Source organism: Bombina bombina, chromosome 8 (assembly GCF_027579735.1).
Source record: "Bombina bombina isolate aBomBom1 chromosome 8, aBomBom1.pri, whole genome shotgun sequence".
Classification (NCBI taxonomy): Eukaryota; Metazoa; Chordata; class Amphibia; order Anura; family Bombinatoridae; genus Bombina; species Bombina bombina.
The window spans coordinates 50,738,642-50,753,767 of NC_069506.1; the positions used below are offsets into that span (position 1 = coordinate 50,738,642).

The 15,126-nt window shown below is 41.1% G+C and overlaps 1 protein-coding gene across 1 annotated transcript in view; it reads left to right on the forward strand.

Annotated features, from left to right (window-relative positions):
- GNB1 (G protein subunit beta 1) overlaps nt 1-9,862 on the forward strand; it is a gene marked incomplete in the record, with an annotated part of 238,044 nt that extends 228,182 nt beyond the window's left edge. Inside the window, 2 exon segments of the mRNA XM_053690362.1 lie at nt 58-169; nt 7,423-9,862. Of these exon segments, the coding sequence (XP_053546337.1) occupies nt 58-164 (107 nt within the window).
- Between the last annotated feature and the right edge of the window lie 5,264 nt (nt 9,863-15,126).

The following is a 15,126-nucleotide window of genomic DNA, read 5'->3' on the forward strand; positions in this document are numbered from 1 at the left end:
TCACAAAAGTTTTTCATTTTGACTGATGTCCCTTTTTTAAATATTTTTCATTTTTAGGAGTACTTGCTGGTCATGATAACCGTGTAAGTTGCTTGGGAGTAACAGATGATGGCATGGCAGTTGCAACAGGGTCATGGGACAGTTTCCTTAAGATCTGGAACTAAATTCTGTAAGTACTTAGTGTTTCCTCCAATGATTTCTTTCCCCCTCCATACATGTAATTCTATTCCTACAGATAAATAGTTAATACAATAAATTTATTTAACTAATGGGTATGGCATTCTCCACCATGCCACTGGCTACTGTCCCGTGTGATCAGTTCTTGGAATACCTATATGTGATGGCACATTAACTCCATATAACATAGTATCAATTTGAACCCATGTTTAGCAACTGCACAGAAGATTATATTTTTATTGAATATAATTTTTTAGTTTGAATGACACGTTGTCCTCATCCACAGTGTCTTTAGTGCAGATGACAACCACATGTCATGGGGAGCAAGTGGCCCTGGAATCTGAGGATGCTGCTAAATTCTCTCACAAGCGTGTTGACGTCACCAGCCTTAACCACGCACAACTATTTATACACCTTAATAAAAAAAATCACTTTTCTCCAACATAGGTGTGTCCGGTCCACGGCGTCATCCTTACTTGTGGGATATTCTCTTCCCCAACAGGAAATGGCAAAGAGCCCAGCAAAGCTGGTCACATGATCCCTCCTAGGCTCCGCCTACCCCAGTCATTCTCTTTGCCGTTGTACAGGCAACATCTCCACGGAGATGGCTTAGAGTTTTTTAGTGTTTAACTGTAGTTTTTATTATTCAATCAAGAGTTTGTTATTTTGAAATAGTGCTGGTATGTACTATTTACTCAGAAACAGAAAAGAGATGAAGATTTCTGTTTGTATGAGGAAAATGATTTTAGCAACCGTCACTAAAATCCATGGCTGTTCCACACAGGACTGTTGAGAGCAATTAACTTCAGTTGGGGGAACAGTGAGCAGTCTCTTGCTGCTTGAGGTATGACACATTCTAACAAGACGATGTAGTGCTGGAAGCTGTCATTTTCCCTCTGGGATCCGGTAAGCCATGTTTATTACGATTGTAAATAAGGGCTTCAAAAAGGGCTTATTAAGACTGTAGACTTTTTTTGGGCTAAATCGATTGATTATTAACACATATTTAGCCTTGAGGAATCATTTTATCTGGGTATTTTGATATAATAATATCGGCAGGCACTGTTTTAGACACCTTATTCTTTAGGGGCTTTCCCAAAGCATAGGCAGAGCCTCATTTTCGCGCCGGTGTTGCGCACTTGTTTTTGAGAGGCATGGCATGCAGTCGCATGTGAGAGGAGCTCTGATACTTAGAAAAGACTTTCTGAAGGCGTCATTTGGTATCGTATTCCCCTTGGGGCTTGGTTGGGTCTCAGCAAAGCAGATACCAGGGACTGTAAAGGGGTTATAGTTCAAAACGGCTCCGGTTCCGTTATTTTAAGGGTTAAAGCTTCCAAATTTGGTGTGCAATACTTTTAAAGCTTTAAGACACTGTGGTGAAAATTTGGTGAATTTTGAACAATTCCTTCATGTTTTTTCGCATTTGCAGTAATAAAGTGTGTTCAGTTTAAAATTTAAAGTGACAGTAACTGTTTTATTTTAAAACGTTTTTTGTACTTATTATCAAGTTTATGCCTGTTTAACATGTCTGAACTACCAGATAGACTGTGTTCTGAATGTGGGGAAGCCAGAATTCCTATTCATTTAAATAAATGTGATTTATGTGACAATGACAATGATGCCCAAGATGATTCCTCAAGTGAGGGGAGTAAGCATGGTACTGCATCATTCCCTCCTTCGTCTACACGAGTCTTGCCCACTCAGGAGGCCCCTAGTACATCTAGCGCGCCAATACTCCTTACTATGCAACAATTAACGGCTGTAATGGATAATTCTGTCAAAAACATTTTAGCCAAAATGAACACTTATCAGCGTAAGCGCGACTGCTCTGTTTTAGATACTGAAGAGCATGACGACGCTGATATTAATATTTCTGAAGGGCCCCTAACTCAGTCTGATGGGGCCAGGGAGGTTTTGTCTGAGGGAGAAATTACTGATTCAGGGAACATTTCTCAACAAGCTGAACCTGATGTGATTGCATTTAAATTTAAGTTGGAACATCTCCGCATTCTGCTTAAGGAGGTATTATCCACTCTGGATGATTGTGACAAGTTGGTCATCCCAGAGAAACTATGTAAAATGGACAAGTTCCTAGAGGTGCCGGGGCTCCCAGAAGCTTTTCCTATACCCAAGCGGGTGGCGGACATTGTTAATAAAGAATGGGAAAGGCCCGGTATTCCTTTCGTCCCTCCCCCCATATTTAAAAAATTGTTTCCTATGGTCGACCCCAGAAAGGACTTATGGCAGACAGTCCCCAAGGTCGAGGGAGCGGTTTCCACTTTAAACAAACGCACCACTATACCCATAGAGGATAGTTGTGCTTTCAAAGATCCTATGGATAAAAAATTAGAAGGGTTGCTTAAAAAGATGTTTGTTCAGCAGGGTTACCTTCTACAACCAATTTCATGCATTGTCCCTGTCGCTACAGCCGCATGTTTCTGGTTTGATGAGCTGATAAAGGCGGTCGACAGTGATTCTCCTCCTTATGAGGAGATTATGGACAGAATCAATGCTCTCAAATTGGCTAATTCTTTCACCCTAGACGCCACTTTGCAATTGGCTAGGCTAGCGGCTAAGAATTCTGGGTTTGCTATTGTGGCGCGCAGAGCGCTTTGGTTGAAATCTTGGTCGGCTGATGCGTCTTCCAAGAACAAGCTACTTAACATTCCTTTCAAGGGGAAAACGCTGTTTGGCCCTGACTTGAAAGAGATTATCTCGGATATCACTGGGGGTAAGGGCCACGCCCTTCCTCAGGATCGGCCTTTCAAGGCAAAAAATAAACCTAATTTTCGTCCCTTTCGTAGAAACGGACCAGCCCAAAGTGCTACGTCCTCTAAGCAAGAGGGTAATACTTCTCAAGCCAAGCCAGCTTGGAGACCAATGCAAGGCTGGAACAAGGGAAAGCAGGCCAAGAAACCTGCCACTGCTACCAAGACAGCATGAAATGTTGGCCCCCGATCCGGGACCGGATCTGGTGGGGGGCAGACTCTCTCTCTTCGCTCAGGCTTGGGCAAGAGATGTTCTGGATCCTTGGGCGCTAGAAATAGTCTCCCAAGGTTATCTTCTGGAATTCAAGGGACTTCCCCCAAGGGGGAGGTTCCACAGGTCTCAGTTGTCTTCAGACCACATAAAAAGACAGGCATTCTTACATTGTGTAGAAGACCTGTTAAAAATGGGAGTGATTCATCCCGTTCCATTAAGAGAACAAGGGATGGGGTTCTACTCCAATCTGTTTATAGTTCCCAAAAAAGAGGGAACGTTCAGACCAATCTTAGATCTCAAGATCTTAAACAAGTTTCTCAAGGTTCCATCGTTCAAGATGGAAACCATTCGAACTATTCTTCCTTCCATCCAGGAAGGTCAATTCATGACCACGGTGGATTTAAAGGATGCGTATCTACATATTCCTATCCACAAGGAACATCATCGGTTCCTGAGGTTCGCATTCCTGGACAAACATTACCAGTTCGTGGCGCTTCCTTTCGGATTAGCCACTGCTCCAAGGATTTTCACAAAGGTACTAGGGTCCCTTCTAGCTGTGCTAAGACCAAGGGGCATTGCTGTAGTACCTTACTTGGACGACATTCTGATTCAAGCGTCGTCCCTTCCTCAAGCAAAGGCTCACACGGACATTGTCCTGGCCTTTCTCAGATCTCACGGATGGAAAGTGAACGTGGAAAAGAGTTCTCTATCTCAGTCAACAAGGGTTCCCTTCTTGGGAACAATAATAGACTCCTTAGAAATGAGGATTTTTCTGACAGAGGCCAGAAAAACAAAACTTCTAGACTCTTGTCGGATACTTCATTCCGTTCCTCTTCCTTCCATAGCTCAGTGCATGGAAGTGATCGGGTTGATGGTAGCGGCAATGGACATAGTTCCTTTTGCACGCATTCATCTAAGACCATTACAACTGTGCATGCTCAGTCAGTGGAATGGGGACTATACAGACTTGTCTCAGAAGATACAAGTAAATCAGAGGACCAGAGACTCACTCCGTTGGTGGCTGTCCCTGGACAACCTGTCACGAGGGATGACATTCCGCAGACCAGAGTGGGTCATTGTCACGACCGACGCCAGTCTGATGGGCTGGGGCGCGGTCTGGGGATCCCTGAAAGCTCAGGGTCTTTGGTCTCGGGAAGAATCTCTTCTACCGATAAACATTCTGGAACTGAGAGCGATATTCAATGCTCTCAAGGCTTGGCCTCAGCTAGCGAGGGCCAAGTTCATACGGTTTCAATCAGACAACATGACAACTGTTGCGTACATCAACCATCAGGGGGGAACAAGGAGTTCCCTGGCGATGGAAGAAGTGACCAAAATCATTCTATGGGCGGAGTCTCACTCCTGCCACCTGTCTGCTATCCACATCCCAGGAGTGGAAAATTGGGAAGCGGATTTTCTGAGTCGTCAGACATTGCATCCGGGGGAGTGGGAACTCCATCCGGAAATCTTTGCCCAAGTCACTCAGCTGTGGGGCATTCCAGACATGGATCTGATGGCCTCTCGTCAGAACTTCAAAGTTCCTTGCTACGGGTCCAGATCCAGGGATCCCAAGGCGGCTCTAGTGGATGCACTAGTAGCACCTTGGACCTTCAAACTAGCTTATGTGTTCCCGCCGTTTCCTCTCATCCCCAGGCTGGTAGCCAGGATCAATCAGGAGAGGGCGTCGGTGATCTTGATAGCTCCTGCGTGGCCACGCAGGACTTGGTACGCAGATCTGGTGAATATGTCATCGGCTCCTCCTTGGAAGCTACCTTTGAGACGAGACCTTCTTGTTCAGGGTCCGTTCGAACATCCGAATCTGGTTTCACTCCAGCTGACTGCTTGGAGATTGAACGCTTGATCTTATCGAAGCGAGGATTCTCAGATTCTGTTATCGATACTCTTGTTCAGGCCAGAAAGCCTGTAACTAGAAAGATTTACCACAAAATTTGGAAAAAATATATCTGTTGGTGTGAATCTAAAGGATTCCCTTGGGACAAGGTTAAGATTCCTAGGATTCTATCCTTCCTTCAAGAAGGATTGGAAAAAGGATTATCTGCAAGTTCCCTGAAGGGACAGATTTCTGCCTTGTCTGTGTTACTTCACAAAAAGCTGGCCGCTGTGCCAGATGTTCAAGCCTTTGTTCAGGCTCTGGTTAGAATTAAGCCTGTTTACAAACCTTTGACTCCTCCTTGGAGTCTCAATTTAGTTCTTTCAGTTCTTCAGGGGGTTCCGTTTGAACCCTTGCATTCCGTTGATATTAAGTTATTATCTTGGAAAGTTTTGTTTTTAGTTGCAATTTCTTCTGCTAGAAGAGTTTCAGAATTATCTGCTCTGCAGTGTTCTCCTCCTTATCTGGTGTTCCATGCAGATAAGGTGGTTTTACGTACTAAACCTGGTTTTCTTCCAAAAGTTGTTTCTAACAAAAACATTAACCAGGAGATTATCGTACCTTCTCTGTGTCCGAAACCAGTTTCAAAGAAGGAACGTTTGTTGCACAATTTGGATGTTGTTCGCGCTCTAAAATTCTATTTAGATGCTACAAAGGATTTTAGACAAACATCTTCCTTGTTTGTTGTTTATTCCGGTAAAAGGAGAGGTCAAAAAGCAACTTCTACCTCTCTCTCTTTTTGGATTAAAAGCATCATCAGATTGGCTTACGAGACTGCCGGACGGCAGCCTCCCGAAAGAATCACAGCTCATTCCACTAGGGCTGTGGCTTCCACATGGGCCTTCAAGAACGAGGCTTCTGTTGATCAGATATGTAGGGCAGCGACTTGGTCTTCACTGCACACTTTTACCAAATTTTACAAGTTTGATACTTTTGCTTCTTCTGAGGCTATTTTTGGGAGAAAGGTTTTGCAAGCCGTGGTGCCTTCCATTTAGGTGACCTGATTTGCTCCCTCCCTTCATCCGTGTCCTAAAGCTTTGGTATTGGTTCCCACAAGTAAGGATGACGCCGTGGACCGGACACACCTATGTTGGAGAAAACAGAATTTATGTTTACCTGATAAATTACTTTCTCCAACGGTGTGTCCGGTCCACGGCCCGCCCTGGTTTTTTTTTTTTAATCAGGTCTGATAATTTATTTTCTTTAACTACAGTCACCACGGTACCATATGGTTTCTCCTATGCAAATATTCCTCCTTAACGTCGGTCGAATGACTGGGGTAGGCGGAGCCTAGGAGGGATCATGTGACCAGCTTTGCTGGGCTCTTTGCCATTTCCTGTTGGGGAAGAGAATATCCCACAAGTAAGGATGACGCCGTGGACCGGACACACCGTTGGAGAAAGTAATTTATCAGGTAAACATAAATTCTGTTTTTTTTTTTTTGTATGGTTCTCACGCCATGAAATACATAAAATAATGGTATTGTTTGAATCTGCTTGGTCTGTTGAAAAAACAATCTACAATGTGTGAGTTTCTCATTGAGAGCAGCATCTAAAAACTCCAAAACAGTTCAGCACATACATGGTGGAAATGGCTCAACAGTTAAAAGATTAGAGACCTAATATTCCACTTTTGTTATGCATATGAAAATGACTATACATGTTGATGCATATTTTTTTTTAATGAAAGGGTTTTTTTTGGCGGGGGGGTTTCTTCAAATTGCTCGTGTTGTACATGCACTGCTGGTTTTTCTAATATAAGTTCTTAAAGGGACACTGAACCCAAATTTTTTCTTTTGTAATTCAGAAAGCGCATGCAATTTTAAGCAACTTTCTTATTTACTCCTATTATCAATGTTTCTTCATTCTCTTGCTATCATTTGAAAAAGAAGGCATCTAAGCTTTTTTTTGGTTTCAGTACTCTGGACAGCACTTTTTTACTGATGGATGAATTTATCCACCAATCAGCAAGGACAACCCAGGTTGTTCACCAAAAATGGGCCGGCATCTAAACTTACATTCTTGCATTTCAAATAAAGATACCAAGAGAATGAAGATCATTTGATAATAGGAGTAAATTAGAAAGTTGCTTAAAATTTCATGCTCAATCTGAATCACGAAAGAAAATTTTTGGGTACAGTGTCCCTTTAAGGAGACGGTGAACTGCCCCACATAATATCTGCATTTTGGGGTGTTTTTCAGCACAGGAATTTTAGTTTTTTTAAATACCTGTAATTAAATCAAATACTTAATGGAATGCTTAGTTGTATTCAAGATATTAAAAAGCATCTAGTGTGTTTTTTTGTTACATTCGGGTTTTTCATGTTTTGGCAAATTCTACAATCTGTCAATTTTTTTCTTCTATTTTTATAGATACCCAGTGGACACCTTCGTGACTGGAAGACCATTCCAACCTTTGAAAAAATTTAAATCATAGCATATCCAATCCAACCATACTAACTTGGACACCCACTCTCCCTACTCCTATACAAGGGCAGAATCCTCTACCCTTGTTTTTTTGCTGAATCCAAGAGCACAATTATTTGCTATAGGAAGTTTTTTTTTTCTTTCCTTTTTTTAAATACAGAATTGTGCATTCCTTTTGGGACCATAATTTCTTTGCCATTTGTCTTGAATAATGATTTAAACAACACTATAAAAAAGTCATAACCAGAAAGTAACTAACAAAAAATAAAGGAATTTTTCAGGAGTTACTCTGAAGGTTTTTAGAGAAGTGGCTGGTTTTGCTTATGTAGACATGGGTGTTTTGCAGTCTTAGAATAGTGAAACTGCAACTGTGACAAGATTTTAAGATACAAATTGTTTTGTTTTTTTTTGTTTGTTTTTGTATTCTTTTTTTCCTTTTTTCTTTATTCCCCTCTATTGTATGGTCCATTATGTGAAGATGGAGAGTGATAGACCTGCATGTCTTGATGCCATAAACAAGGTCCCTGTCTGGTTTGTTGCACAGAAACATGGTTGTTGCAATTATTTAGACCTTTACATGCTCTTTATAAAAGAGGGAAACGACAAAATATTTTAGCAACCGTTGGATAAGTTGCTCCTGTGGTTTATATTAATGCTCAGCATATTTTGGTATGGTGGCAACATGTCTGGTGTGTCTTCAAAGTATAGTGTTTTGGAGGCATCAGAGAAAACCTTACAGCCTTGCTTTAGGAGCTGAATCTGTACAAATATTATACGGTTGTTAATAATGTTTCAACAACATTTTAAAACTGTCTGTACAACAAATGTATATTAACAGCTTTAGGAAATTGGAGCATGTTACATTGCAGAGCAATGTGTTGCGGTCGCTCCATCCGCCGTTCTAGATTGACCCCATAACTTCCAATTGTAATGAGGTTGGTTGCAAAAAATCTGAGGATTGGGTTTTCTCAGTGTGTATTCTAGGTATCTGGCAGCATCCATGGCATGTGTGGCACATTTGTCAAGCACAGCTTTAAAATATTTTGTTTTTTCATGGAACATTTATTTAAACATCAGCAAATTTGTGAACATTTCAGAAAAGCTTCCCCAAAAGGAATCTTGCAGAGTCCTGTTGGTGCTTCAAGCTGTTGCTGGCATTTTATATATTTTTTTCTTTAAAAAGACAGTTAATGATATTTTTTTTTTATTTAATTGGCCTTTGTTTTTTGACGCATGTCAAGTCTTTATTCATTGTAACATAAACATTGTTATAGCTCCCCTACAATGTGTTCCAGAAATTACTGGTAATAAAATAAGTTAAAAGGGTATATTTCACCAACACTAGCCTGGTCACATATCTTAGACTAGGAACAGCTGTGGAAGAATGCCTGTACTTTCGGATATACAGTCAGATGTGTATGAAATGATGTACAAATTAATGTTTTTGGAAATAATGATCTTGAACTTTCTAAGTTAAAACTTATGAAAGCTTTTATTCTTTTGTTGGCAAGGGGGGGTGTGTTTGCCATAGGGATGGGTTTTCCCCTTAGGGTTGCATGCTGTAGAGTTGCTTAAAATGTGCAAATAGAAAAGTCCTTAGATGTTTTGTTTTTAATTTTAAAAAAAAATAACCTGTTTAAAAAAATGAAATAACTATCGCAGTTGTGCTCATTTTTTTTTATATATATATATAATCACTGCTACTCTGTGTATACATTTTCAAAAGTTCAGTGCAAAAAATGAGCACTTTGAAGAGTAGCCTACTTCACTTTTTTAACAAATAATAAAAAAATCCTGTTCAAACGATTGCATAAAAATCGATTTTTCAGGAAGAGTTGGGAAATGTGAAATTAAACTAGATTACTCTTGTTTAAGTTGATGCTTCTCAGCCAGTTCTAGTAGAAAAAGGATCTTGCATCATTTAGCCCTTCTAAATTGAATATTACCTCTTTCTTGTAACCTAGATCTGTAATACAGTACGTTTGCTATACGGGTCTGAATTGCAGGAAAGCTGGTAAACGGCAAACTATTATTTTGGTAGCTTCTTCCTTATTGTACATGAACAATACTTTTTACCAATAGTGCTTTTTATTCTCTTCCCCCCCCTCCCCCTTTTTTTTTTTTTTTTTCTTTTTTTCTTTTTTTTTTTTCACTCTCCAATTTCTGTACAAAAGTGCTGTAATTGTGCGTTAGGCCGGGACCTGGCAGAGAAGATGGCCCCTCCCACTTCTTGCATAAATTACTCTAGAGCTGTCTGCACCCCCTTCTTCCTTCACCTTTTGTATTTAATTTTAAAGTCAGTGTACTACAAGAACGCTGGATGCAAGATAGATACTATATTAAAATGTACTGTTATTTAAGATGTAATAAAGCAGTTTGACATGAATGTGTTTTATTCTTTCACTTTGTTTTTGCTTAGTTTCTGTAAGTAAAATAAGGGTACATGGCAAAGTTACTAAACATTGTAAAATATCTTGAGATTATATTTTGCTTAACCCCTTTACGCCCTTAGGACATTCCATGCCATCCTAACAGCACTGGGCTTTAACGTCCTTAGGGCGGCAAAGAAAGTCTTACCTTTTTGGCGTCCTGCAGCCTCCTCCTTTTAGTTTGAAATTGGACTGGGGGATATGCCTAGCATTGTAGGCAGTCCCCATAATGCGATCCTGGCTTTGAAATTACATGATCACATCAACAATCATGTGGTTTCATTTTTCAAGCAGATGTTTACCTCGGAACGTTGTTCCAATGTTGACCACTTCACCTGGGCATGAAGGGGTTAATGGCTGTTATATTGTGGGTTACTTCTATCTTTTCTTTTTCTTTTTTTCTACATTTCTACATTTTCAGGGTTTAAAGGAAAGTATATAGTGTGTTTGCATAGATGAAGAACCTTATTACTTGGTAGAAGGCTGTCTGGAACAGGGTTGTCACACTACACCAATATCACTACTGCTAGTGAGGCTGTAAAGGGTTTACAAGGGGTTAATTACTGCCTAACACACCCCCCCCCCCCCATCACTATAACAAAAATTACCACTGTACAGCACATGGTAACTAAAGTCTATTTACTCAGAGCAGGGCTAAACGCCAGCAACTGCCTCCATGACTATTTCTGCATGAAGGTGTTAACATGGGGTCTCCAGTATCATCCACTACTATTCACTAACGAGGTCAAGAAGCCTCTCAGTTTAAACCCCAAATCCTACCTACCCCACCCCAACAATTTTCTCAAATGTCTACCTCTGCTGCCAGCTTGCCACAGATAGCTACCTGCCAAGCTGTGACAACAGGGAGAGTGAGGGTATTAAGGGGTTAACCTCAGTCTCCACCTGCCTTAACCCAAATCCTTGCCAGGGATAAGAGCCAACTCACCTTAATCCCCTAAATCCTACCTACACTTTGCCAAACCTGAATATTCAGGGCTTTTTTGGCTACCCATAAATTACTGTTGCAGTAAAACTTAAAGAAAACAAATATAATTTTTTTAAAAAAACAAAAAAACTTTTGAAGCATTTTCCAAAGCTCAGGGAAGCCATGAATTCAGTTTCTAGAGCACAGAGTGAACTGATTAAATTTATATCTGGAAAAACATTTATGCTTACCTGATCTTCCTTTCTTTGCGGTGAGTCCATGAAATTCCTTGCTGTTGGGAATTCATTATCTAGCCACCAGGAGGAGGCAAAGAACCCTTCTAAAAAGAGCTTTAATTTTCCCAACCTTTCCAGTATTTCATATTGCCAAGAAGAAAGATAGTAGGGTAAAAAGAGGTTGCCAGCTAGAATTGCTGTCACTAAGAATAATCTGGCAGGTTTGTCGACTCTCACCACGAAAGAGAAATTTGTCAGGTAAGCATACATTTCTTTCTAATGACACGGTGAGTCCACGGATCATCTCTAATTACTATTGGGAATATCATTCCTGCCCAGCAGGAGGCGGCTAAGAGCACCACGGCAAAGCTGTTAAATATCTCCTCCCTTCCCTCCAACCCCAGTCATACTCTTTGCCTACGTTAAGAGCAAGGAGGTGGTTAAGTTTAGGTGTCTGGAAGAAGATTCTTAAATCAAGATTTATTAATTTTTCAGCAGTGCAAGTTTGTTATGCTTTATCCTGGGGTGTAGCCGTAGCCCATGTCAGTCTCTTCAGTAGAGCAGTGGTGGCTTTTAAGCAATTGGGAACTGGTGGGGTATAATCCTCACTGTGCCTCCCAAGTAGTTATTGCTGCCCCAACTTAAAAGCTTGAGTAAGATTACTCAGTTGTTTTTTCCCACAGGTCCATGTGAGGGAACATGCCTCTCAAACCAAGTGAGCTGCCTGGCAGATTATATGGAGTTAAGTTCTGATTTTATTTTTCTGAGCTGTGTAGGAAAAATATAGCACTTTAACGCTTCATTTGGATGGGACACCACAGACATTCTCTTGTTGGGGATCATGTTAAAAGGGCATTATTTGCAGGCACTTAGGGCGAGGAGACATAGGCTCAATGTGTGGTGTGTTCTCACTTGCTCCCGGCGTCGTTACTCGAGTATAATAATGCCGGCCAGGAGGTTAATTTTGTTACGCCCACAATGGGCGGGGCTAGCTGAGGCGGCAAGGTTTCTGTTATGTGCCTTTTCTCCCTCACTTCCTCTGTTCCAGAGGTGAGAAGTGCTTGTTGCTTCCTTGCAAGACTTGTAAGCAGTACTAGGGTTGCTGGACATCGTTTTTAGTGATCTGCATTGAGTCCGGAATTCTTCTATCAGGATATTGGCTCCGGTATCGGCAAGGCAGGTAGGCACTTCAGCAAAGTTGAGGTGTAGAGGTCTGCAGTGTTTGTGACAGTTTTATTCTGTTTTTGCACTAAAAAAAAGCAGTTTCATTTTAAAATTTAAAGGGACACAGTAACGGTTTTTGTGTGTTAATTGCAAATTAAAATATAACTATTTATTTCGAATTTGTTCAATTCTGAGTAAAGATGGAACAAGAGGCCCTGCAAAATGTTACTTGTTCTTTGTTTTGAACCACCAATCCATTTCTGTCCCTCATGTATTGAGAGAACATTAAATTACAGGGATAGACTTTTTTCTGAGCCAACATTGTCTAAGGCGAATGCTGTACAGGGGTCTTCTGACAATGTTCAAGATATGCCACAGCTTTCTCCTCAAGTGTCCCAAGTTTTGTCGTCCACACATGCAGTGCCCTCCACTTCCTCTCAAGCTCCGCCTGGAGTTACGTTGCACGACATCGCTACCCTCATGTCTTCTGCGTTATCTGATGTGTTGTCTGCATTTCCCATCCTTTCCCATGTTGCAGGGAAAGTGCAAGAGGAAATCTATGGATTCAGTGAGTAAGGTTGACACAGTTGATATTTCGAATGTTCCTTCCCAGAAATCTGAGGAGAAAATCTCACTCTGACAGTGTAATTCCTTCTGCTGATGCTGAAAGCGGTATCATTTAGATTTAAGCTGGAACACCTCGGTTTGTTAAGGTGGTTTTGGCTACCTTGGGCGACTCACACTGTTGTAGTCAACCCTAAGAAGTCTAGTAAACTAAACAAGTATTTTGATGTACCTTCCATGGTGGAGGTCTGTCCTGTACCAGATCGGGCTACAGAGATTATTGCTAGGGAATGGGAGAGGCCTGGTATCCCTTTTCTTCTGTTATGTGTGATCAGTCCACGGGTCATCATTACTTCTGGGATATTATCTGCTCCCCTACAGGAAGTGCAAGAGGATTCACCCAGCAGAGTTGCTATATAGCTCCTCCCCTCTACGTCACCTCCAGTCATTCTCTTGCACCCAAAGACTAGATAGGAGGTGTGAGAGGACTATGGTGATTATACTTAGTTTTTAGAACTTCAATCAAAAGTTTGTTATTTTACAATAGCACCGGAGCGTGTTATTACCCCTCTGGCAGAGTTTGAAGAAGAATCTACCAGAGTTTTTCTTATGATTTTAACCGGAGTAGTTAAGATCATATTGCTGTTTCTCGGCCATCTGAGGGAGGTAAAAACTTCAGATCAGGGGACAGCGGGCAGTTGAATCTGCATTGAGGTATGTAGCAGTTTTTATTTTCTGAATGGAATTGATGAAAAAATCCTGCCATACCGTTATAATGAACATGTATGTATACTCTACACTTTAGTATTCTGGGGATGGTATTTCACCGGAATTACTCTGTAAAAGTACATTAAACCTTTTATTAGGTATTTTTCATGTTAAACGTTTTTGCTGGAATGTAGAATCGTTTGCATTAATGAGGTACTGAGTGAATAAGTATTTGGGCATTATTTTTCCACTTGGCAGTTTGCTTGTGTTAATTATGACAGTTTCGTTTCTCTCTCACTGCTGTGTGTGAGAGGGAGGGGCCGTTTTTGGCGCTCTTTGCTACGCATCAAAAATTTCCAGTCAGTTTTTCTGCATGATCCGGTTCATCTCTAACAGAACTCAGGGGTCTTCAAACTTCTTTGAAGGGAAGTAGATTCTCTCAGCAGAGCTGTGAGACTTATATAGTGACTGTGATTTAAAACGTTGCTCTGTAATTTTTATGTTTAAAATTTAATTAGTGTTATTTTACTAATGGGAACAAACCTTTGCTAAAAAGTTGTGTTGTTTGTTAAGAGTGATGCTATAACTGTTTTTCAGTTCATTATTTCAACTGTCATTTAATCGTTTAGTGCTTCTTGAGGCACAGTACGTTTTTATTAAATAAAATTGTAACCGAGTTGCATGTTTATTGCCAGTGTGTTAAACATGTCTGATTCAGAGGAAGATACCTGTGTCATTTGTTCCAATGCCAAGGTGGAGCCCAATAGAAATTTATGTACTAACTGTATTGATGCTACCTTAAATAAAAGCCAATCTGTACAAATTGAACAAATTTCACCAAACAGCGAGGGGAGAGTTATGCCGACTAACTCGCCTCACGTGTCAGTACCTGCATCTCCCGCCCGGGAGGTGCGTGATATTATGGCGCCTAGTACATCTGGGCAGCCATTACAGATAACATTACAAGATATGGCTACTGTTATGACCGAAGTTTTGGCTAAATTACCAGAACTAAGAGGCAAGCGTGATCACTCTGGGGTGAGAACAGAGTGCGCTGATAATTCTAGGGCCATGTCTGATACTGCGTCACAGCTTGCAGAGCATGAGGACGGAGAGCTTCATTCTGTGGGTGACGGTTCTGATCCAAACAGATTGGATTCAGATATTTCAAATTTTAAATTTAAATTGGAAAACCTCCGTGTATTACTAGGGGAGGTCTTAGCAGCTCTCAACGATTGTAACGCTGTTGCAATACCAGAGAAAATGTGTAGGTTGGATAAATACTTTGCGGTACCGGCGAGTACTGACGTTTTTCCTATACCTAAGAGATTAACTGAAATTGTTACTAAGGAGTGGGATAGACCCGGTGTGCCGTTCTCACCCCCTCCAATATTTAGAAAGATGTTTCCAATAGACGCCACCACACGGGACTTATGGCAAACGGTCCCTAAGGTGGAGGGAGCAGTTTCTACTTTAGCTAAGCGTACCACTATCCCGGTGGAGGATAGCTGTGCCTTTTCAGATCCTATGGATAAAAAATTAGAGGGTTACCTTAAGAAAATGTTTGTTCATCAAGGTTTTATGTTACAACCCCTTGCATGCATCGCGCCGATCACGGCTGCGG